General features: G+C 38.0%; 1 protein-coding gene across 1 annotated transcript in view; it reads left to right on the top strand.

The window, feature by feature from the left end:
• The window catches only part of BRWD3 (bromodomain and WD repeat domain containing 3), a 157274-nt gene extending 151416 nt beyond the window's left edge, over positions 1-5858 (top strand). The window contains exon 41 of the mRNA XM_053580305.1: positions 257-5858. Within this exon, the coding sequence (XP_053436280.1) occupies positions 257-1011 (755 nt within the window). The 3' untranslated portion in view covers positions 1012-5858. The remainder of the gene's footprint in view (positions 1-256) is intronic.
• Positions 5859-26440: the final 20582 nt, after the last annotated feature.

Genomic DNA, 26440 nt, shown 5'->3' with positions numbered 1-26440 from the left:
TAAAGTTCAGCCCTTAAAATTTCTGTTTGGCTACCTTATCACTGATTATTCTACCCCTAAAATCCACCCCCTCAATAAAAAGCAAGCAAACAAAATTAGTATGTTAGTACCTTCCTTTTCAAACAAGTTTAAGTTATTCCAGCACACTCTTTGATTTTATCACATGTGTTTTGGGGAACTATAAACTGTTTTTATGTTAACTAAATAAACATCAATATCAAGGGTTAACTTTTTAAAATCATTCATTTTGTTTTAGATCACTCTCTTAATGGACCTCTTACAAATGGTGATGGCAGAGAGCCCCGGACAGGAATCAAGAGAAAACTACTTAGTGCATCAGAAGAAGATGAAAGCATGGGAGGAGAAAAGAAAGAGAAAAAAGAAACAAAAGAGAAATCCCATTTATCCTCCTCGGAGAGTGGAGAGTTAGGATCAAGTTTAAGTTCTGAAAGTACCTGTGGCTCTGATTCTGACTCTGAATCAACTTCCAGAACAGATCAAGATTATGTAGATGGAGACCATGACTATAGCAAATTTATACAAACCAGGCCTAAAAGAAAACTCAGAAAGCAATATGCCAATGGGAAAAGAAACTGGAAGACAAGAGGCACAGGAGGAAGGGGCAGATGGGGAAGGTGGGGTAGATGGAGTAGAGGAGGCAGAGGAAGAGGAGGCAGGGGTCGTGGGGGTCGAGGAAGAGGTGGAGGTGGTATTAGGGGGAGAGGGAGAGGAAGAGGTGGAAGAGGTGCTTCTAGAGGAGCTACCAGAGCCAAACGAGCACGTATTGCAGAAGACGAATTTGATACCATGTTTTCTGGACGTTTCAGTAGACTGCCTCGAATTAAGACAAGAAATCAAGGCAGGAGGACTGTTTTATATAATGATGATTCTGACAATGACAATTTTGTGTCCACCGAGGATCCTCTGAATCTTGGTACATCCAGATCAGGCAGAGTGCGTAAAATGACAGAAAAAGCCAGGGTTAGCCATCTTATGGGATGGAATTATTAACAGTTAATAAATTTAGAATAACTTAAAAAATTCAATGGCCTTCTACTGCAGGGAATTTACCAGGAAATCTACAAAGCAAGTTGTGTGGGGACTTCTGCTTCCTTTCACATTGGTGCTTTTCCATTTACGCCAGTATATGTTTGTTTCAAGACTTTTGATCTCCACACTTCATTTGTTCTAACAAGCCTTACTCATTAGGCCTTAAATTAAAAGAAATTCTGCCCCCCCCCACACACATGAACACACAAACATGCACACACACTACAGATTTACTACATTAAAGGAGCATTCAGCTTCTTAAGACTAGCATGACATTTTTATCTCAATAGAATATCCCTCTTTTGATTTTGTATCACAGACTTTTAGCACCTTCTTATAGAATTTTATATAGTTTGTTTTTGCCATTTTGATTCCTATACCCAGTAATAATAACTTTTGCACAATACACCAATCCTAAAGGCAGCTATTAAATGTTTACAGTTTCTATATTGTAAGAACGATCGGATTATTTTACTCTTCCCAGGCCAAACTTTCATGAATTGTACTGAACTGAAGTATATATTTATACTACAGTTTTTTGGGGGTGGGGGACCTTGATATTCTTTTCATTGATTTGCTTAATTCATATTAAAGGTAAGAAAGGGTTGGTGCCTTGTAAATACGTAGCAAATCTCTGTGGTGTGTCCTGATGTGTGCATTAACTTTATTAAAAAAGAATACTTGAGGTATCAATATAGACAAGGTGCCAAATGCAAAAGTTTCTTGCATCCATTTTCTTTTTCCTATTATATTTTATTACATTAGTAGAACTTGTGTAGCTTAAAGAATAACTTAAACATTTGAAAAATCCTCATCCACAAAGAATGACTTTGAACTGTAGCTCAGCTACCTCTTAACTACAACTACTGGAAACATTAAAGAAAATAGATGATGTTATTCATTACTGACTAAGAAATAGAGCAAGCTTAGTAGGAGTGCATACTCATAAGTTATAAGCTGAGAGGTTAATAATTATTGGCTCTCAAATTATAGTTTTAATTAACGAATTTTCATAAATATAGTATGCTCTACCTTAGGCTTTCTTATAACGTATTTGTGTAATTAGACTTGGGCTACTGCTTGTATTTCTGCTACCACTTACTATTTAACAGCTATGAGTTACTGGTTTTATTTGAATCTTAAAACATCTAGTTTAAGTTGGATTGTTTTGGCTAGCCTAGTATATTGAGTCAACTTTAATAGGTTCTTCTCACATCATTCCAAAGGGTTCTTCTGTTTTAGTCTTTCAGAAAAGAACCTTATTGCACTGCACACTGATATTTTGAATCATTTTGTAGATGGAAATAATCTTTAACAACTCTGAATGGTCTTGTTTACAGTAGAGTGCACATAGTTCCGTAAGTGAGCTTGAGTTCCAAGATCAATTTTACTCCTCAAATTTGAGATTGCAGATTTGCTAATTTGTTAGATACTTAGATTTTTGTGCGAGGGATAATATTGGTCTCTGTTTTCAGCAAATTTGTTGCACTTAAATCAGACTTGTGGGATGAAACAGACTTCTTAATGTATACCTAGTTATCCCAGGATATTTCTTAATGTGTTTTTTCATGCTTCCAATCATTTCATGCATCTGAAAATCCTTAAGTACAGAGGAAGGAGTACACACATAACTTTGCTTTTGTGGTAGGATCAGGGGTGGAGGTTATTCTTGGACTAACATCTTTAAGCAGTTTCACTTGCAGTAGAAATGATGTTCAGGCTTTAAGAAAGTATTGTTGAAAATTGTTAATGGCACTAACTTCTGTTACTAGACAATAGACCGAGCTGATATTTTTTGTTATAGTCTTTTTTTCCACTAAACCAAAACTACTGGTTGTAACTCACCTGCCACTTTTAACTACAGTATAGATTCAGAATGTTTCTAGTTGAAATTATATTTGATTTTTACCAAAATGTACTATTTTAGTTATTCACCTCTTGGGCATTTAGACTAAAACTGTGCCTGTGTTTTCCTAAAACCAATAACACTTTGGCCTACCCTAATCAGAGTAATGTAGTTACTTAAATTCCTGGATATACCCAAATGCGGATCACGTGTGTCTTTTTAGTGTGAATTTTTTGTTGACATTCTTCTATAAAGAGCTGACCTCCTAAAATGTAGAAGAATTGCCATTTGTGTGATTTTAGCTTTCTGGAGTTTTATTTATAATTTATTTTGAAAAATAAGAATGCCACATTTATTCCCCAAATGTCAAGATTTTCTAGGTTTAGATGATTAGAATAAAAAGGCTGAAGACATTTTAAAGCATATTTTATATGTAGTGAAATACTGTGAAAATACTAGTGAACAGCATTTTGCTGTAATGTTGATTTAGTTACCAGGGTATGTTAGATGAGCATAGTTATCATTTATTACAAAACAAACAGATAATGTTCTGTTTGCATGCAAATTATTTTACTATGTATGAAAATAAAAGTTTGGAAGGTAATATTTTTACTTTTATACCTGGATTTTTATTTCCCAATTCATACATTGCCTTTTTTTTTTTTTTGTTATATCATCTCTTGTGAATGTGTTGTAATTTGTATCACATTGAATATTTAACTATTTTAATTGTTCAAGGCCCTTTAAACCTAAATAATATCTGGGTTTAGCCAGTGCAAAGCAAGTTGGAAATAAGCTAAAAATTTTGAAGAAAAGTCTAAATCTTAAATAAGTTGCTAAGTAAAACCACTGTTATATTTAGGTCCTTGAGAGCATACACATGTATAAGCCTAATCCTATGCTATATATGAATAATCAGTGAGCTGTGATATTTCTCATAGATGCTAATAATGTTTAAATTCCCAGCTTTAAGATCTTAGCATGTGCACATATTGATGAAACCTGAATTATGTATTTTCGTCTATGGCTTGCTGTGTATATCTCTTCCAGCAATAGGATGCTCTCCCAAACATTCACTAGCTTATTAGTCTAATGAATGACTTTGTTTTTATATATACATATATATATGTATATGCACTTGTGTGTATGTAGTTTTCTTCCCCCTAACTTGACATATTTTATCTCAAACATAAAGAAGGATATTTTATATGGAGGAAACGGTTATCAACTCTTTGCCTCTCTCTGGCCCTTAACCTGTATATGTACTACATTATTTTCCATTTCATTATGCCTTCGAAATAACCAATCCAAGTATTTTCATGTACCTGTGTTCCTATTTTCTTCTTTTGTTTGTCCTTCTTTTTTTTTTTTTTCTGTTTCCCTCACCAGAGATCAGGATTGTGATACAATTCTTCCCTACAGCACTTTGTTTCACCCAGAGTCAAAGAAAATGAGTAAAATACATAAATTTCATTCTATAGAACTGTGTGTTTAGATGTCTAACCCATACTTCAATGCTTTGAGGTACATTTAAGTGATTTTTCTTTTTGTTATTTTAATACCATAGATTGTCATCAGACAATAACAGAGTGAAAGAGAAAGATGTGAATGCCACTTCTAAGTTCTTTATAAAACTTTTTTGAGCACTTTTCAAAGTTTGTATGTTTCTGGTAATGGTAAACACCTTATTACTCAGTTTCAGTTTATATATCTTAGGAATCATTTTATACGCATTTACCAACTGGTCCTTACCTTCAAAGTTAGAATTTTTATGTCCATGAAGAGGAGACTTGCATCAAGTATAATTTTTAGTATACTTTGAGTTTCACCCTTTTAAACAATTATAACATTTTGAGTTCTGAAATGAATAGTTTAGTGTTTTCGGAAAAGAGATGGTACTTTTGACATTTAAATCCCCAACGTTTTTGTAGTATATAAGGCTTTATAAAAATTTTATTGAAAATAGACTATTTGGAGGTCACTTTTAAGGCTTGTTTTAAAAATTAGTGTGAAAATATTTCCATGCTTTTTTACTTTTCACCTCTTGGCAAATTTTCTTTCTCAAATTTTGATTACCAAATTTACCAAGTTTTGATTAAGTTTCAATATAAAGTTAAAATGTTTTATGGTGTTGTATTTTGTGGAATATGGATAATACTCAAGTTTCCTGATATTAATTTCTTTTTAATATTTATTTCTTATATAGCCTTATCCTTATTTTCTTTTTCATCTTTCCTGCTTACTTTTATCTTCACTTATCTTTCTCCAATGAAGAATGTAATTTACCGCACTTCAACAAGACTGGGAATTTCTGATTCATTGATGAGAGAAGTGTATAAAGGCCCTCGAGTTTAGAGTTAAGATGTATTCATTTATTTATATGTATGCCCATTTAGTATGTCTAAAATTCTAGAATATGAGATTTGACATATAAAAGCATGATAAATATTTTCTAAAAAAATAAAACTATTGAATACATTCTGAAACTGCCATTGGTAATTGGCTTTTAAAATAGCACACAGAATTATTTAGAAATCCAGTTGGGAAATGTGTTTTTACATACGTCACCAGGTACACACTAGACAGTACTACAAATGTTAATTCTTTAAATAATAATTGTGGTGATGGCAATCAGTAATTTATTTTTTTGTCCTGTAACTTATCATCCTTGTCTTCTGTAATCCCTTATACAGTATTAACAAAACTGTACCTTATGTTTGTTCTTGGTATCCATAATTTTTAAGATGGAAAATCATTAATAGTTGATGTGATGTTGTATTGGGCAAAATGTCCATTAAACTAAAATTCAGTAAAGAAAGGTAAACTAAACTTGCTTGGTTTATAAGAGATGTTTTGTTTGGCAGTTGTCATTATAAGCAATTATTTTCAAAGACAAAAAACTGGACTAAGTTGTTGCCATTCTTTATGGGATGTTTACAATAAAATTCCAAGTTGTTTGGAATCAGTTGCACTCTTGCTGCTTCATGCCTTAACTTCTATATCAGAGATAAATTAACAAGAATGAATATATGAATTTACTTTTCTATCATCAGCTTTAGACATTATAACATGATACTCTTAGATCCTTTTTTTATGTTTCTTTGTCATAGAATATCATTTTATTGCTATTTTTTTTAATTTGGGAAAACAGGGTGTTTCGTTCAAAGAAAAGTTTTTTGTTTTTGCCTTAATTATTGCAGATAACCTTTGGGTCAGTTTCAGATAATAAATATATTAACATTTTTAAATATGGGTGGCTTAGTACGTTAAATAACAACCTGGAAAGCATTAGTCAACACTTTGTTTTGTAGAACTTTTCAAAGTATATCATGTATTTATTTCTTATAAATTTTAACAACTGCACTGTGAATGCCTGGCATTTTCAAAATATATAGTCAAACTGCCTTGAAAGTTAAATATACCATAGATAGTGCTTTAATCAGTGTATGTGTATGAGGGGAAGGAATGAGGAGAGATGTAACTTTTGATCCAGGATCTGAATGTCCTAGCAGGAGGATTCACTCATCCTAGATCTGAAGCTATACAGTTACCCAGAATGTTTCTCCCACTGGCAAAAACTCTACTAGGTTCGATCAAAATAAGCCAGCCAAAGACTAGAGTATTTTTTATACATATTCTATGTATTTTGTGTATTTATCATCAAGAAATAAGATATTTAGAAAAACAGCCTCCTTTATCTTCTGGCATATTTAATGACTGTGAAAGCCTAATTTTTCACAGTATTCGGAGATAGAGATAAGTTGTTTGGTATTTTTGTTTAGTTGCTTGATGGGTTAAAGGTAGCCAACTCGAAAGATGTAAAAACGTAACACAAAATTCTTTGTTAGTAGACTTGGAGTTTTGTTTTTACCTGACCCAATAGATTTTTTAAATAAAAAATAGAGTGTTTACAATAAAACACTGCAATTGTATTCAGAAAAAGATCCATTTTTTTTCTTAGTTGAGAAAGTCAAGAGATAAAGTGTTTTCTATCCCATCTCTCAATTATATGCCCCTGGCAATTTAGAGCTACCTTTCAAAAATGCACAACAGAAGTTGAAAAGAGTGTATTGAGCCTGAGAATTGATATTTTTAATGGATTTTTGTGGGATATTTAAGCCCATATACTTACAGTTGTTTTCTCAAGTCTTTTATGTAGATGCTTAAGGGAGTTTCTATGCTATATAATACTGGTAGAACCAAAATGACATTAAATAAAGTGAAATTTCATGGTGTCAATTTTTCCCCAAGGTTTTGAGAAAACATTTTCACTTTCTTTCCATTCTACGTTATTTTGGAAAAATTTACATTGCCAACTGTGATAATTGCCTTACTAAAGTTACTTCTCATCTGTAGATTATGAATATGTAGTAGGAAATTTTAAGGTATCAACAGATTTATAGTTAATTTGATATTGAATACTTTTAAAAATATTTCTGATGCTAGTATTATTTTAGTAATTTGTAAATTTTGAATTGCAACTTGGTCTGCTCAGCATCTTTATGGTTCTCTTCAATTTTATAAGTTTTGTAGTAAATATATGAAGAAATAAAAACATTTCAAATTGTTTAACTTATTAATACTAATTTGTAGAGTTTATTGATTTTAGGGATGCTTTTGTGGTTAATTTATCTTGTTGCAATTCTAATTAGTATTTGTATAGCAACGTGTTAATTTATATTAGCAATTTTGTGTAGTCCGTCATGTAATTTAAGTCAGTAAAGCTGTCTTTAAGGTATTTTCACCCCTTTGCCTTTAAAAACTAAGATTTTCAATATGCCAAAATGAGATTTGTATCCTAAACTGTATAATAGATCATTTGTAGAGTAATATTTTGTTACCATTGGGTATTACTTAATAATGAAGTGCTGTTCTGAATTATTTCATATGTTAAATTTTAATTTATACATTAGAGCCAATCTTGTATATAAAAACGTAAGTGTTAATGTCTAATCTGGCCCAACAGAAGAGAAAATAAGCCCATAGTCACTAAATTACTGAGTAATATGTTTCATTTTAGGATGTTGGTCTTTATTTTTATTCTTTTTTTTTTTTTTAATTTTTTTATTAAATCATAACTGTATACAATGATATGATTATGGGGCATCATACACTCACTTCATAAACCATTTGACACATTTTTATCACAGTGGTTAACATAGCCTTTCCGGCGTTATCTCAGTTACTGTGCCAAAACATTTATATTCTACATTTACCAAGTTTCGCAAATACCCCTGTAATATGCACCACAGGTGTGATTCTAAATGTGGTTATTTTCATGATAAGGAAAAGTAGTTTTTAAGGCAAAGTAATAGTTTCAAGTTTATGGTATTTACCTTTTTGCTTTCCAATTGCCTCTAAAGTTTAAGACTGGTGAATACAGTGACAAGTTTTAAGATGAAAAATCCTTTATCAATTTTCTTATGATTATTCAAGGAGAAATTGTCAGAGAATTATTTGAGATAATGAGTCCTATTCTGTTCAAAATATGTATGGGGATCTCCTTCATAGAAAATATTTACTAGCAAAAATTTGTGGGCTATTTTCTGTACATCACTGATAAGAAATGACTAAAAGAAGACTAGACTTTTTCTTTTCAGAACTTTTTCATTTGTTTATTTGTTTATCAACATTTACTAAGTATCTTCTACATGCTAAGAACTGTATTTTTATAAAGACTTATAGTTTACAAATTCCATATATGAGTCTCAAATAGTCATCAGATTGATACTAACAATAAATTCCATTTTTCAGATCAGAAAGATGAGTTTTAGTAAAATAATTTACCTAAGCCCACATGGCTGATAAATAGAAAAGCCTTGATTCATCCAGGATACCAACTTCCAGGTTTCTAGTCTTAATTATCATATATTATTAGTGGAATGATATTTTATTCTATTTTTCTTCTTCCCTTTCTCAGTGAAATGGAGATAAGTCATGTACGTGTATATCTTGAAGATCACATTACTTTCGCTTTTTTATTATTAAATCATAGCTGTGTACATTAATGCAATCATGGGGCACCATACACTGGCTTTACACATTTTCATCACACTGGTTAACATAGCCTTCCTGGCATTTTCTTAGTTATTGTGTTAAGACATTTGCATTCTACATTTACTAAGTTTCACATATACCCTTGTAAGATGCACCACAGGTATAATCCCACCAATCACCCTCCCTCTGCCCACTTCCTTCCTCCCTCCCCTCCCTTCCCCCTTCCCCCTATTCTCAGGTTATAACTGGGTTATAGCTTTCATGTGAAAGCCATAAATTAGTTTCATAGTAGGGCTGAGTACATTGGATACTTTTTCTTCCATTCTTGAGATACTTTACTAAGAAGAATATGTTCCAGCTCCATCCATGTAAACATGAAAGAGGTAAAGTCTCCATCTTTCTTTAAGGCTGCATAATATTCCATTGTGTACATATACCACAATTTATTAATCCATTCGTGGATCGATGGGCACTTGGGCTTTTTTCATGAATTAGCAATTATGAATTGGGCTACAGTAAACATTCTGGTACAAATGTCTTTGTTATAATGTGATTTTTGGTCTTCTGGGTATATACCTAGTAGAGGAATTATAGGATTGACTGGCAGATCTATTTTTAGATCTCTAAGTGTTCTCCAAACATCTTTCCAAAAGGAATGTATTAATTTGCATTCCCACCAGCCATGTAAAAGTGTTCCCTTTTCTCCACATCCATGCCAACATCTCTGGTCTTGGGATTTTATGATATGGGCTAATCTTACTGGAGTTAGACGATATCTCAAAGTAGTTTTGATTTGCATTTCTCTGATGATTAAAGATGATGAGCACTTTTTCATATGTCTGTAGGCCGTGCGCCTGCCTTCTTCAGAGGAGTTTCTCTTCAAGTCCCTTGCCCAGCCTGTGATGGGATCACTTGTTCTTTTCTTAAGAGTTTCATAGTTCTCTTTATAGATGTCTTTCACACCCTTTGTTAGATAAAGTCCCAAATATTTCATTTCTTTCGCTTTTAACTCAATGTCGTTTAATAGAGGTGTCTGAGGTGTGACTCTTCGAACCACATAGTACTTTTGGGAGGTGGTAGTTAGTGGCTAAATTTTTTAAGCTACCAGGTTTTGAAGCAGAAAAACTAATGAAGCACTTAGAGTGCATATTTTACACAAACTTGTAAAGGACCAAATTCCCAAGAAAAGTAAAGAATTTACTCTTATTTTATTTTTAAGGTGAATTGTACTAATAATGTACACAAGTGTGCTTTGTGCATAATACACAATTCATCAGTTATTGCAACCTTCTAAACCATATGCCACCTTGCTTGTGCAAAACCTGTAACTTTTTTTCTCTTCTGAGTTCAAATCAGTTTCAGTACAGTTCCCAGAGAATACAGCAGAGTTCCTAACATAATCCCTGGGTTTAATTTAGGCTTTTTTGTTTTGGAGTGTTTTATCCCTACTTTCTTTGAACTGTTGAGTTTTACTCAACAATGCATCATCCCCTTTTACCACAGTCCATATACCAACTCCTTGTAATCACTTTAATTATTTCGGTTTCTTTTCCCTAACTAAGACTTTGGGGGAAGGAGTGATGATTGGTAAGGGTTCATGTAACACTATGAATAAGTGAATTTGAACCCTGCTCATTTGAATTTTTATAACAATTCTGTCACAGTGTATGTGGTTATTAGGGGAAAGAGTTTCAAGCAATTTAACCCAGGACTAAAGGTGTTTACTCTCTTTATTCTCAAGGAATTGGGCTTTCCAATGGGTTTTGAAAAACCATTAAGCCTGCTCAAGTTGCATTTGCTTCATGGCATTTACCTTGGTCTCATTCATATTTCACAAAGCCACTTTTTCTCCCAAGCACCTTCCACTTATTCTAATCCTCATCCAAGGACAGAGTGTTGGCTTCCAGTACATAAACCATTAAATTCTTCTATCAACAAAGATTGCTGTAAAAATCAAAACGGAAATAGAAAATAGAGTATTAATTTTTGGGCTCCCTTACTAATTTCTAGTAAGTCAGATCTGTTTTATTTGGGGCCTCAAAATAGGATTTATTTTTCTAGATATATAAGCATAGCAGGTTTGGCTAACTGGTCATACTTAACACTAATATTTGCTTGTATTTGGAGGATATAACCTAGAAACTTGGGTCAAAGCTATATTCCATAGTTAAACCCTATTTTATAACCTCGTCTATATGATGTGTATTTAGATAGAAGTAACCTAACCAAAATTCAGGTACTATGGTTATCTATCATAAGGGTAAGAAGAGAAAGGAAAGATAGGGTAAACCTTTGTTATCTAAGATTCATCTTAACTAGAGGAGAGAGGGGACTGGGAAATAGAATTCCCTAGTATTTAGAGTTTAGATTTCAATGCCTTCAAGCATAGTAGCCTCAGATCACTGAAAACTGGTTTGGGGAATTCCCATCTGAGTTTTATTGGTGGTGCGGGTAAGGGGGAAGTTTGCAGAGGGATTTTTGGTGATTTAAATGTCATAATTATTGTATTAGTAAAAATAGTTGTGTTTCTTATGGTTTCAACCCTATTAGAAAGGTATTATTGTTAGGCCCATTTTTCACATGAGGAAACTGAGGTGTAAAAAAGAAATTTGCTGAAGATCACATTGCTAATAAATGGCAAAATTTATGCTCCGATATACATTTCCAAAACCTGTGTGCTTAACTATATATATGCCACTTCCTGTCAGGCTCGTTTTAGTCCTTCTCTGTTGGAAATTTGCTGAGTGGCTTTGGTCAAGTTCCTCGTTTTCCTTGGTTTCAGTTGTCTTTAGTTATACAACTTGAAGTTGATCACAAAATGATTTCTGAGGTCCTTATTTTTCTGTTCTTTCAATTTTATTGCTTATCTTTTTAATGCACCTTCCTAATCTCTAAGCATACTTCCGCTAGAGGTTTGATATCCTTAGAATCTTGGTAAACCTTGGATCTTACTGGTTAAAGATATTTATTTGGAGGCAAAATTCGTGCTTTAGAAAGTTTCAGTGTTTATAAGGAAAGCCTTACCAAATTCAATTTATTTCACACTCTAGACTGCTGCAGCCAAGAACATAGAGCTCCCTGTTTCCCCACCTGCTAGGTCAAGAGTTTTTTTCTTGGTAAGAGCAGGACATCAGTATTCCTTGTCCTATCCTCAACTAGTGTTGCTGAGGCTAAGTCCCAATGACTGAGTTTGACAAATTGGGGCTCCCTTCTTCTGCCTAGCCTCCACTCATGGAATGGAGGTATCTTGGTGCTGCAGGCTAAGATGATAGGCCCTAATAACTGTTGCCCCAGGTCATGAGGTGGTGGTTCCATGCCAGGAAAAGACCTCAGGTGGCTCACATTCCCTCAATAAATTAACTTCTAGAGTTCCTGTCACTCAGAAGCTTACTATTGTCTTCCATCTCCAGTTTCAGGGCCCTGGTTAAGAGATTTTTGCCTGAAGGGAAAAGCAAGCATAAAACAGATAGCTGACCTCTTCCCAAAGTTAATAGTTTTATTTATAATAGGGCTAAATACTATTAAGGGTGGTGTATATTGTAGAAAAAGGTTAAGTGAGGACACTCAAGATACAGGGTAAACTGTAGATAGGCTAGTTTGTCAGAGAGAGCTAGTAAATAAAACAGTTGATAGGAGCCTACCTAAAGTCAGAGCAAATACCAAACCCTGACCTCAAAAACTATTCCTTCAAAGGATCCAGAATTTAATTGGATTTGTTTAAAAGAGTAATTTATGTCAGGGAGCATTATTGAAAACAATTGATTAATCATCCTATAATTAGTGGATTTTAACAGCTTAGTGTGGGCAGAGACAGAGACTCCCATGAAAACCACTGCCATCCTAGGATGACTGAGGATATCCTTGAAGTTTTACTTCACTGAGCAACAGCATTAGATTCTTAAGAACTAGAAGGGAAAATAGACTTAAATAAAATAATCTAGTCTGCTACTAAACACGTAAAAAGCAAATAGCAATACTGTCAATGAAAAAGAAATCAAACTAAAATAAGTTAAAGAAGTTTATTCTGAGCCAAATTTAATGACTCTGACCCCAAACCACATCTAAGAAATCTTGAGCAAATAGACTTGTGGTGGGGTTACAGTGTGAATTTATACATTTTAGGGAGGTAGAAGTTACAGGTAAAGTCATAAATCAATGCGTGGAAGACATTGGTTTGGCCCAAAAAGGTGGGACATTTCAAAGTAGGAGCCCACAAGTAGATTTGAATATTCTTCGGTTAACACTTGTCTGAAAGAGTTAGGCTTTGTCTAAGAGAACAGGAGTCATTGGAAACGAATGCTTGAATTAAGGTAAGGGTCTGTTGATCAGAGACAAACTGCAGGACTTTTGTCCAGACTCAAGTGGTTTGTTTTATGGTATGTCTTGCACAGCCTAGTGCTTGTTAATGAGCCACAAAGGACATTTCTAAAATGAACAGGGCATGTGATGAGGCATATCTGATCTCCTTCATCATAACAAGCAACTCAGTTTTAGGGGATCCCTTTGGCCAAGAGGTGGTCCGCACAGGCACTGGGATAGAGGGAACCTTCAGATTTTGTTTTAATTCACAATTACCCCTTTTTGTTATCATCTTCCAGAGGCATCATCAGTGGGAAAACTCTTATTTTGTCCCACCATTGCTAACGCAGTGTTGTTATCTGCCTCAGGCCCATCCAGGTCCTTGGTAGGACCCTTGAGGCCTAGAGGACTGAAGAGATAAAAATGGCTTACAGCCAATTAAATGTTTTAAGCTAGATTGGACTGGAGAACAGGCACTCATAAAAATTTTCCCTTTTAGGTAACATAATAGTAAAAACCAAAATGTCACAGGTGAGGCTACCATGAAAGGTATTGTCTTTGATTCTCAGACTCACTGTTATTGGCATGTATGAAAGCTACTGATTTGTGGGCATTGATTTTATAACCCAAGATACTGCTGTAATCCTTTATCACTTCTGAAAGTTTTTTATTTGAGTCCATGGGGTTTTCCAGTAAAGAGTGAAAATTTGTCCTCCTGTGTCCCCATTTGAATACCCTTGATCTTTGCTTGCCTGATTGCATTGGCTAGGACTTCCAGCATTATGTTGAATACCAGTGGTGATAGTGGGCATACATGTCTGTTCCAGTTCTGAGTGGAAATGTTTTCAGTTTTACTCTATTCAATATGATGTTGGCTGTGAATTTATTGTAAATGGCCTCTATCAGTTTAAGAATTGGCCCACCTATGCCAGTTTTTTTAAGTGTTCTTGTCAGAAAAGGATGCTGAATTTTGTCAAATGCCTTTTCTGCATCTATTGAGCAAATCATATGGTATTTGTTTTTTGTTTTATTTATTTGGTAAATTACACTTACAGATTTATGTATGTTTAACCATCCATGAATCCCAGGGATAAAGCCCACTTGATCATGAAGTATAATGTTTTTTAATATGTAGCTGTATTCTGTTTGCTAGGGTCTTATTGAATATTTTTGCATCAATATTCATTAATGATATTGGCCTATAGTTTTTCCTTTTTTGTTGGATTTTTTTTCTTGGTTTTGGAATCAGAGTGATATTTGCTTTGTAGAATATATTGGTAAGGATTCATTCCTTCTCTGTGTTTTGGAATAAGTTATGCAATATAGGTACTAGTTCCTGTTTGAAGGTTTGGTAGAATTCTGATGTGAAACCATCTGGTCCAGGGCTTTCCTTTTTGGAAGATTTTATACTGTTGATGCAATTACAGTGCTTAATATAGGTGACATGATTCCAGGTATTGGTCCATTTCCTCTACATTTAAAAATCATTTAAAAGTTTTTAGGCATAGAATTTTTTGCTGTAATCATGGAGTATCTTTTGTATTTCTCTGGTATCTATTGTTATTTCCCCTTTTTCATTTCTGACTGAGGGTATTAGAGATCTTTTCTTTTATTTACTTAATTTGTTTTTAAATCGTAACTGCATACATTTATGGGGTACAATATGATAATTTGATATACAATGTGGAATGCTTAAATCAAACTAATGAAAGATCTTACTTTTCTGTTTCTGGTTAGTCTGGCCAAGGGTTTATCAATTTATTTATTTTTATTTTTTATTAAATCATAGCTGTGTACATTAATGCAATCATGAGGTACAATGTGCTGGATTTATGTACAATTTGAAATACTTTCATCAAACTGGTTAACAAAGCCTTCACTGCATTTTCTTAGTTATTGTGTTAAGACATTTATATTCTACACTTAGTAGATTTAACATCTACCCTTGTAAACTGCATCAGAGGTGTGGTCCCACCAATTACCCTCCCTCCACTCATCTTTCCCCCTCCTCTTCTTTGCCCCTCCTCTTTCCCCTTCATCTTGGGCTGTAGTTGGGTTATAGCATTCTTATGGAAGTGTGGGTACTTATAAATTGGTTTCAAAGTAGAGCTGAGTACATTGGATACTTTTTGTTCTATTCTTGAGATACTTTGCTAAGAAGAATATGTTCCAGTTCCATCCATGTAAACATAAAGGAGGTAAAGTCTCCATCTTTTTTAAGGCTGCATAATATTCCATGGTGTACATATACCACAAATTTATTAATCCACACATGGGTCGATAAGCACTTGGGCATTTATCAATTTATTAAGCTTTCTAAAGAACCAATTTTTTTTAAGTTTTATTTTTACATATTCATGTGTTAATTAGGTTTCCATTTTTTTCCTTCACAAAATTAAAAAGACTTAAAATTTAATAACAATAACAATGTTTAAGATAAGGATTAGAAACAAAAACCTTGTAAAGAACAAAGGAACATAAATACATTCAGAAAAGGAATCAGACAATTGCTTGTACTCATGTATTTCTTCTTTTTCTATTGTCTATAAGATTAAGCATGATTTGTTTTTTGAAATTATCTTTTCTTTGTAAATATTAGTTGTCTATTTTTGATACTTAAAAAAAATAAGAAGTTAACTGATGACTCCATACTGAATCTCAGAGTCAAAGCATTCTATAATAGACATACTCTTATTTGACAATGTGAATGTTACTTTCTTTGCATTATTATTATTATTGCTCAATATTTCGATGAAGCAATTGTCTGATTCCAACTTTTTGTTTCACTGATCTTCTGAATGATTCTTGTGTTCTCAGTTTCATTTAATTGTGCTCTGATTTTGGTTATTTCTTTTCTTCTGCTAGATTTGGGGTTCGATTGTTCTTCCTTTCTCAGTTGCTTGAGATGGTCTATTACGTTGTTGATATGCTCTTTGTATTTTCTGAATAAAGACATCTAATGCTGTAAATTTTCTCTTAGGACTGCCTTTGCAGTATCCCTCAGATTTTGATAGCTTGTGGCTTCATTACTATTTTGTTTGAGAAATCTAATGATTTCCTTCTTAATCTTGTCTTTGACTCAGCTGTCATTCAGCATGAAGTTATTTAGTTTCCATGAGTTTATATGTATATGAAGATTTCTCTTGGTGTTCAGTTCAACTTTTTTTTTCCTATAATGGTGTGAGAAGATACAAAGAATGATTTTTAATTCTTTTAAATTTGTTGAGCTTAGATTTGTGCTCTAAGAGAGGGTCAATTTTGAAGGATGATTATGGGCTGATGAGAAGAATGTGTACTCAGTTTTATTATCATGAAATTTTCTGTATATATATATATATGTATGTTAAGTCCATTTGTTCCAGGGTTGTGTTTAAGTCCATTACTTTTTTTGTTTACTTTCTGCTTGGAAAAACTGTACAGTTCTGTTAGAGGGGTGTTGAAATCTCTAAATATCATGAAGGTGAAAGATATCATCTTGTTCAGATCATTTAGGGTTCATTTTATGTATCTAGTGGTGTTTAGGTTCGATGCATAAATACTAAGAACTGAAATCTCTTCATGTTGTATGCTTTCTTTGACCAGTAGGTAGTGTCCATCATTGTATACTTTATTTTGTGGTTAGAATTCAATTGTATTTTCAAATAAGGTTGAAATCCTTGATTTTTTTCTGATTCCATTTTCCTATAATTTGATTTTCCATCCCTTCATCCTGAATCTTGTTTTATCCTTAGAGGTTAGGTGTGTTTCTTGGAGATAGCAGATACTGCGTTTGGAGCCTTTATATCCAGTCAGCCAGCCTGTGCCTCTTTAGTGGGGAACTTAAGCCATTCACATTTATGAAGAGAGTTGGTAGGTATAATAGAGTTTTGTTTGTCTTGTTTTTTAGAGGTCCAGGGCTTAAGTTTTATACCTTTCACCATGGTGGAATCTAGGCTTTGTTTCTTAATTTCTGGGTGTTTTTACTTTGGTGATGGACCATTGTGCTGGTCAGTATGAAAAATTAATCTCTATTCATCCTGTAGAGCTGGTATAGTTGTTCCAAATTTCCTCAATATTTTCATGTCTGTAAAATATTTGATTTCTCCATTACAAATAAAACTCAGTTTAGCAGGGTACAGAATCCTGGAATGCGTTTTTTGTTTGTTTGTTTGTTTTTTGTTTAAGAAGGCCAATGACCTCCCTCTTCTGGCTTGAAAAGTTTCACCTGAAAGGTCTGCTGTAATTCTCTACAAAGGGAAAAATTATCTAAAATTCTCTTTGTAGAGTTTTCTTATGCCTGTTTGCTTGCAAGATTTTCTCCTTCGTATTGACTTTGGCAAAGTTAATTACATTGTGTCAGATCATTTAGGGTTCATTTTATGTATCCAGTGGTGTTTAGGTTCGGTGCATAAATACTAAGAACTGAAATCTTTTCATGTTGTATGCTTTCTTTGACCAGTAGGTAGTGTCCATCTCCTAGTGTGTCTAGGAGATGTTTTGTTTAGATTGAATTGTGTTGGGGTTCTGAAACTATCTACTATCTGAATTTCTGTGTCTCTCACGATGCTTTCAAAATTCTCTACCATGGTGTCTATAAGTAGAGTTTCAGGGCTTGAAGAACAACCTTCTTCTCCTTCAGGAATCTCTATAATTTGGATGTTCAATTTTTTGAAGTAATCCCATAACTGTCTCAAGGAATATTACGTTTCAGTTCTCCTTTGTCTGTCTCTTTGAATGATTGGGTTAGTTGAAAAATCTTGTCTTCAATATCTGGAATTTTTTCTTGTCCATGTTCTGCTCTATTGCTGAGGCTCTCTATTGTGTTTTGAAGCTTCTTGAATGCCTCTTCCAATTCCTTAAGCTGTGCTATATTTTTCCTAGTTATTTCCGGATCCCTAGTGACTTTAATATCACTAATTTCTGGAGATAATTTTTGGACTTTTTTTTTTTTTTTTACCTTCTCCTCAATTCCATCCATCTTATTTGCCATCCATATTGTTTTCTATTTCTGACATTTCAACAATTTCTCTATTGATGGTATTTTCTGCTGTATCTCCTTTCAGTCTTTTGGGTTGATATTCTCTGATTTTTCATGTTGCCAGGTTCCTCCGTATGTGTATTTTCAGCTTATTTTTCATATTAATTGTACTTTTCTTTTTTGCTGAAATATTAGCTTGTCCCTAAATAATTATTGAGAGATAATCTAACTGGGGACTTTTAGGCAGCACCCCTAAGGCAGAAACCTATTTAACAAGTAAAATAAAACTGGCAGGATGGGCAGTGCCCGTAACTCAGTGGGTAGGGTGAGGCCATCTATACCCAGGCTGGCAGGTTCAAACCCAGCCCAGGGCCAGCTAAACAACAATGACAACTGCAACAAAAAAATGGCCGAGCATTGTGGCGAGTACCTGTAGTCCCAACTACTTGGGAGGTTGAGGCAAGAGAATCGCTTAAGCCCAAGAGTTTGAGGTTGCTGCAAGCTGTTAACACCACAGTACTCTACTGAGGGTGGCATAGTCTCAAACAAAAACAAAAACCTGGCAGGCTGAAATCAATTCCAGAGGCCCTAGGATATAGGTTTCATCACCCCTTCACTTCTGACTTAGAAATTAGTTAGAATATATATCTGTAGCCTCTGAAGCTCCCTTTTAGGGCTGCAGTGTGAGATTTTCAGAGGGCTGGCCTTGCTTTCGTTAAGAGTTTGGTGTGGTTGCTCCTAGACTACCTGCTCCTAGGTGGGAGGTGACTTTTGGTTAACTCACGGATCTGTTTCTGTTCTAGTATAAGCCTGCCCTCAAACCCGTTTAAAAGAGCCTCATAATTTTCCCTAGTCCCTCCTATAAAAGATGGAACCTCTGTGGTTCCCAGTTTCCCCCACACAGGGGGTGGTGAATCCTCAATACATCCAACTGCTCCCACCCAATTTTCTATTCTGCCACAGTGCTAATGCCTCTCATGCATACAAATTCACAGCACAGTGTTTTTCTTCTGAAGTCCTGGCCACAACTGACTGGATGCACTGCAATCTTCCCCAATGGCTAGAGGAGGAGAACCATGGCCTGCTGTCTGATTTCCAGACTTTCCTAGGGCAGGTTTGCCTGAGGCTAAAACTTTCTCCAAGTTGGCAGGGTGAGGATCTAGGCTGAACCCCAGGAAAGGCTTTCCAGGTACACATGCCAGGCACAGCCACTCCAGAGGACAGAGAAAATATCCTCCCTAGCAGAAAGACACCCAGGAGGGACCCCGCCTCATCAAAGTTTGTATAGCCAAGCTATAATTTCCTCTTTTGGTAGAGGAGTGGAGCACACTCAGTTCACTGAAAAACACAATGTAGTGGAGCCTTACAGACTCCAACAGACACATTATGAGGGCAGGACCTGCCCCTGTTTCCCCTCAGCCACTTAAGGATCTGGGTGGCTGTGGTGAGGGGGAAATTGGCCTCTATGATCTTTGGTTTCCCTGGTAAGTGTGTTGAATTCCTTTACCTTTCTGGTGCCTGAGAGAGTGGCAGACCCTCCAGACTGCCGGGACTGGCTAGGCTAGCACTCTAGTTTGCTGTAGTGCAGGGTTGCTTGCCTCTGCAGGTTGCTTGCCTCTGCAGTGTATCCAGGGACAAAAGAGAGAGGAAGGTCTGGGCCGTGGGTACAGGTGGCAGAGACAAAGTTTGTTCACTTTTCTTTCAAGTGGGCTAGGGACCAATGGGATGGAAATTCCTAGGTGCAAGAAAACTGGGGTTTCCTGACGCTCTCCCATGGGGTGAGAAACCCAAGTTCACTGCCCTGCACAGATAGCCCTTGGGAGGCCTTCAGACGTGAGAGGAGGCCCCCTTACCCTTTGTTTGGTACCAGGTATGAAACTCCTTCAGTCCCTTTATTACATAGCTGTTCTCTGTTCTCTCCCTGCCTCTTTCACACCCTTGTTTGTCTACATGAAGATGCTAAGCACCTTGATTACTTCTCCTTGCATTTGACCCCTCAATCTTAACTGTTCTGAGTTTGCTTCAGTTCAATTTTTCTCCTTCTGGACTAGAGCCTCTGGCAAAAGCTATCTCTAGTCAGACATCTTGCTGGGGATCCTCCAAAATACAGTATTAACTACTGCTTTTGCTCTCACAAATCCAATGCAGAAAAACAAACTTCAGTATTTTAATAAGACTTTTATTTTTAAAAATATAACATCATAATTTCTAAATGTTACAAATATAATAGATATTTTAGAATATGTCCTGTTTAAAGGTGATATGCATTCCAAAATAAGATATAATGACACTATGTGGATCAAAGGTCACTGCCCCTCAAAGTTTAGCCAAACACTAGGGAGCAAAGGCCACTGTTTCCATGAAGGCTTGTTGAAAAATCACAAACTTATACCTTGGTTCCTTCAAAATGAACACTCAAAGACACAGGGCAAATTGTTCATTTTTATGCTCAGGGTCAACAAAGTGGAAGCAGCTACGTAGAAATATGGTTGAACAAAAGGGTGTGATCTAAGGCTATCAGGATGAGTGGTGGAACTCATACAGACCTTTCTGTCTAGATTCTGTTTTGCCTCTCTGAGTAAGCATTTCTTCCTTCTGCATATGGGGCAGGGAACTTCCTAAAAAGGGGGTTTTACAGTAAAACAATGTAGGTCGAGATCATTGCTTTTATAGCCAGTTGTTACAAAGAACAATATTAGATTTTATGGCTAGCTTTCAGAAAAGGGTGTTCTGGCTTTTATGACTGGCCATGCGAAGGAAGCATTCTGATTTCTATGGCTAGTATCAGGGAAGAATTCAAGCAAGAGGAAAGAGTACAAGGCAAGGTCAGAGAACTTTTACTTCTGAGACCTTCATGTTAGGGTAGTTTTCTTTTTTTTTTTTTTTAACTATTTTATTTTATTTATTTATTTTTTATTTTATATTTTTATTTATTTATTTTTATTAAATCATAGCTGTGTATTAGTATGATCATGGGGCACCATACACTTGGTCCTGAAAGACTTGGGGCAGGACCCCCCACTCTGCCCTGAGCTCTGACGACCCCAATCATCCGCAAGAGACGGCGCTTGATGCAAATAGCAAGAGGATTTTATTCCAGCATGCTGGGGCTTGACTCACAACTCTTTTAGGAGCTGAGGAGTCAAGCCCTGAACAGCAGGTTTTACAAGCTTATAAAGGCAAAAACCACAAAGTAGGGAGGGACAGCAGACATAGCAGGGGCTTTAGGGAGGGGTAGCAGACATAGCAGGGGCTTTAGGGAGGAGTAGCAGACATAGGGGCTTTTCCAGATAAGAAGAACTCTGGTTCATTACTCATCTGTCTTAAGACAAGATCAGCAGTTAAACATTTGCTTAGTTTTTTTCTTTCAGAACCAGTTACCGGTTATCTGCTTCAGCTCGGGGCTATTTCCTAGGACAGTTACAAAAGGTTACATTCTTATGGTAGGGGGTGAGGGGTGCTGCTACATATCTGGTCCCCCCCCCTTTTTGGATTTGGTAGTACTTTCCTTCATTCCCCCATTTGTTTTTTGGGAAGTTCTAATCATGGAACTTCTGGCTATGGTCCTTTCTACCGTGGTTCAAGGTTGGCTGTCTGGTGGCGCCGGATGTACACCGAATCTCCAACCTGGAACTGGTGAGGTATTTGCAGATCTCCGGGCTTGTAGGCTTCGATCAGCCAGCTCTACACTTCCTTTTGCACAGTTTCAAGGGCTTTTAATCTAGTGTATAGAGATTGAGAGGAGTAAGATTCTGGGGAAGGGAGGTGCTGCATGGCAACGAGCGGGGGGTGAGCTCCATATAGGATTTCAAAGGGGGTTAGCTTGAGAGTACTAGGGGTGTTGCGCACACGGAACAGGGCAAAGGGAAGGAGGACTGTCCAGTCAGTAATGCCAGTCTCTAAGGATAATTTAGTCATGGCCTCTTTTAGGGTTCTATTTATCCTCTCTACCTGCCCTGAGCTCTGGGGCCGATAAGCACAATGTAATTTCCATTCAAGCCCCAGGATTTTGGCCAAATCCTGAATAACCTGGGCAACGAAAGCGGGACTGTTGTTGGATCCAATTACTTTGGGTAGTCCAAATTTTGGAAAAATCTCTTCTAATATTATTTTGGCCACAACTTGAGCAGTCTCCCTCTTTGTAGGAAAAGCTTCGACCCATCCTGAGAAAGTGTCTATGAACACTAGTAAGTACTTGTATCCATACTTAGCCGGCTTAATCTCTGTAAAATCTGTTTCCCAGTAGCTTTCAGGGCAATCCCCTCGGAGTAGTTTTCCCTGAGGTAGTGTGCTAGGCTGGGTGTTTACTAATTGGCAAGGTCTGCACTCTTTTACAGCTGCATCAATGAGCTTACTTAATTCTATAATATAGTATGGAGAGGACTGAATAATGGTTTTCAGATGCTTGGGGTCCAGATGGGTTAATTTATGAAGTTGCCTGAGAAAGGTGATTGCCTGCTCCTCAGGGAGGATGTTTTTCCTTTCCGGGGTTTCTTGGATCCCCTCTGGGGATTCTAGGTGGAGGCCTAATCTGTCCATCCTCTCAAAATCCCACTCCGAATATTTAAAGTTTTTGATAAGGGGGGGTGCTATTTCTTTAAGGCTAGGCCTTAAAGTGTTTTCATATAGCGGTAGGATGTTGAGCCCTTGAGCCGCTAGCTTAGCTTCTTGATCGGCTCTTTGGTTTCCTTCAGCAACTCTGGACCCCCCTTTCTGATGTCCAGGGCAGTGGATTATGGCCACTCTGTTAGGGAGGTGAACAGCCTCTAGTAGACTTAGGATTTCTTCCCTGTGTTTAATTTCTTTTCCTGCTGAAGTCAACAGTCCTCGCTGTCTGTAAATGGTCCCATGGACATGGGCTGTAGCAAAAGCATACCTGCTATCGGTGTATATGTTAACTTTTTTTCCTTCTGCCAAACGTAAGGCCTGGGTCAAGGCGACCAGCTCGGTCTTCTGGGCCGACGTCCCTTCAGGCAGACTACTTGCCCAGATGGTCTGCTTATCGTCCACTACCGCCGCCCCGGCCACCCTTTTACCTTCTATTATGGAGCTGCTCCCATCAGTGAACCAGGTCAATTGGGCATCCAGCAGGGGCTGATCACAGAGGTCCCTCCGAGTTCCAGTCTCCTCAGCCAGTACTTCTTGGCATGTGTGTAATACATCCTCCCGGACAGAGGTATCAGGTAGTAGGGTAGCCGGGTTGAGGATGACAGGAGGGCCAAACTGGACTCTGTCTCCATTTAATAGGAGACTCTGGTAGTGTGTCATGTGGGCATTGGACAGCCACCGGTCAGGGGGCTGTCTGATGATGCTTTCTAAGGCATGGGGGGCAATGACTGTCAACTTCTGCCCCACAGTCAATTTGTCTGCATCTTTTACCAGTACCGCCACTGCCGCCACAGACCTCAGACAGACTGGCCAACTATCAGCGACGGGGTTTAATTTCTTGGAGAGGTATGCTACCAGTCTTTTCCATGGCCCTAAAGGCTGTGTCAGCACCCCTCGGGCCACTCCTCTCTTCTCATCTACGTATAGGACAAAGGGCTTTGTTACATCTGGTAGAGCCAGGGCCGGGGCTGATAATAATGCCTTTTTAATGTTGTCAAAGGCCCGCTGTTGGCTGGCACCCCACTTGAAGGGAGTGCTTTCCTTAGTCAAAGGGTAGAGGGGGACTGCCAGAGTAGCAAACCCCGGTATCCATAAGCGGCAGAACCCCGCAGTCCCTAAGAATTCTTGCACCTGGCGGGGTGAGCCGGGAACTGGAATCTGAGTCACAGTATGCTTCCTGGCTTCTGTTAACCATCTCTGCCCTCCTCTTAGGGTGTAACCCAGGTACGTTACCTCTTTCTGGCAGATGTGGGCTTTCTTGGCAGAGGCTCAATATCCTTAGCAGGCTAGCTCTTCCAGTAACAGTTCTGTGCCCTGATGGCACTCTTCCTTTGTCGTTCCAGCTAGTAGTAAGTCATCTACATATTGTAGGAGCGTTACCTGAGGGTGGCTGGCATGAAAGTGAGCTAGGTCTTGGTGGAGGGCTTCATCAAAGATGGTTGGGGAGTTCTTGAACTCCTGTGGAAGTCGGGTCCATGTCAATTGCCCCATCATTCCAGAGTCCGGGTCTCTCCATTCAAATGCGAAGATGTTCTGGCTAGAGGAGTGTAGTCGGAGGCAGAAGAAGGCATCCTTCAAATCCAGGACAGTGTACCAGATATGGTCCAGAGGGAGAGAGCTTAACAGATTATAAGGGTTAGGCACAGTGGGGTGGATGTCTTGTGCCTGCTTGTTTACTTCTCTCAAGTCCTGCACAGGGCGATAGTCTCCTGTGCCAGGTTTCTTGACGGGTAATAAGGGGGTGTTCTATGGTGACTGGCACTTTACTAGTATGCCCAACTGTAGGAGACACTGAATGTGAGGCCTAATCCCTTCCCGAGCTTCCCTAGTCATAGGATACTGGCGCACTGCCACAGGAGTGGAAGTAGCTTTGAGTTCTATGACTGTAGGCGGCCTTTCTGCAGCCAGTCCCATTCCCGCAGTTTCGGCCCATGCCCTGGGATATTTTTCTAGCCAGTCATGTATGAGACTAGTCCCTTTCTCCCGTTGCTTTTCAAAGAGTTTATGTTTATCCTCCAAACGCATGGTCAGGGCTGTTACTCTCTTATTCTGGGTTACCTCTGGGCCATCAGGAGTGAAAGTGATCTGGGCTTCCATTTTGGTGAGTAAATCTCTCCCAAGGAGGAGCGCAGGGTACTCAGGGATAATTAAGAATGAGTGGGTTACCCGTCCTACTCCCAGGTCTACTGATCTTCGGGTAGTCCATGAGTACTGCTGATGCCCTGTGGCCCCTACAACCCAGGATTTTTTTTTGGAGACGGGTCCCGATGGTTCGAGTAGGACTGAGTGTTGAGCTCCGGTGTCTACTAGGAACTTAACTGGCTTCCCCTCCACCTTAAGTATTACCCTAGGCTCGGGGAGGGGTTCCGAGCCCCGTCCCCGCTAATCTTCTTCTTTCTCTAAGGCCAGTACTTTCTTGGAGAGTTCTTTTTTCTTTTTTTTTAGGACATTCTCTGGCCCAGTGCCCCTTCTCCTTACAGTAGGCACATTGATCTTTATTTAATGGGACACGGTTGCCCAGGCTACCTGACTTCTTAGTTCTACCTTGGGTCTGTTCTTGGCTCTTCTCCCCTACTACTGCAGCCAAAATCCGTGTTAAGTTTTTCTTCTGTCTTCGGTCTCTCTTATTTTCCCCTTCCTCTCTCTCTTTCTCCTTTCTCTGCTCTTTTTCTTCCTCAGTTTCTCTTTTATGGTATACTTTCTCAGCTTCCTTAACTAAATCCTGCAAGGTATAGTCCTGCAATCCTTCAATCCTCTGCAGCTTTCTTTTAATGTCTACAGCTGACTGCCCTATGAAAGTCATAGCCATGGAAGCTCTCTGTCCTTCAGAGGTAGGGTCAAATGGGGTGTAGCGCCTAAAAGCTTCCATTAGGCGCTCAAGAAACACTGAGGGGGTTCCGTGGACCCCTGTATTACTTCTCTTACCTTAGCCAAATTAGTGGGGTGTCTTGCCGCCCCACGGAGGCCAGCCACTAGAGCCTAGCTATAGACTGTCAGTCGCTCCCTACCTTCTGCCGTGTTGAAGTCCCAGTCAGGTCTGGAGAGGGGAAAGGCAGCCTCGATGATGTTGAGGAGCTGGGTAGGACGCCCATCCGCCCCGAGTACATTCTTCCTAGCTTCTAGTAAAATCCTCTCCCTCTCTTCAGTAGTGAAGAGAGTCTGTATGAGCTGCTGGCAGTCATCCCATGTGGGCTGATGAGAGAACATCAGGGACTCTACCAGCCCAGTCAGGCATTGGGGGTCTTCTGAAAAAGGGGGGTGATTAGTTTTCCAGTTATACAGGTCTGCGGAAAAAAATGGCCAGTACTGGAGGGGCTGGAGAGGAGGTGGTCCCTCATCTGTTGCCACCGGCGGGGGGCTGTATGCCCTCAGGGGCAGGGCAACAGTAGTGTCGAGAGACATTCCTCCCCGGCGGTGACTCCTGGTACCTTGTGCGGGCCCCAGTGAAGGTTCCTCCGGGGGTGCAGAGGGGGCAATCACCAGATCCGGCGATGCTGGTCCTCCCTGCCCCCCGACAGGAGCCAAGGCAGGAGGGTATGGGGGAGGAGTGGGCGGAGGGTCGAGGAGAAGATGATCAGTCTGAATTTCCGGGTAGATCTTCTTAGGGGGGTCCGAGCTGTCGCCCCCTTTTCTGGAACTGGAAGATTGGACAGCGAGCACCTGAGGATTAGACGGGGGCCTGG

The sequence above is a fragment of the Nycticebus coucang genome, chromosome X, assembly GCF_027406575.1.
Source record: "Nycticebus coucang isolate mNycCou1 chromosome X, mNycCou1.pri, whole genome shotgun sequence".
Classification (NCBI taxonomy): domain Eukaryota; kingdom Metazoa; phylum Chordata; class Mammalia; order Primates; family Lorisidae; genus Nycticebus; species Nycticebus coucang.
The sequence above is the reverse complement of the archived record's forward strand: the minus strand, read 5'-3'. Positions and strand labels throughout refer to the sequence as shown.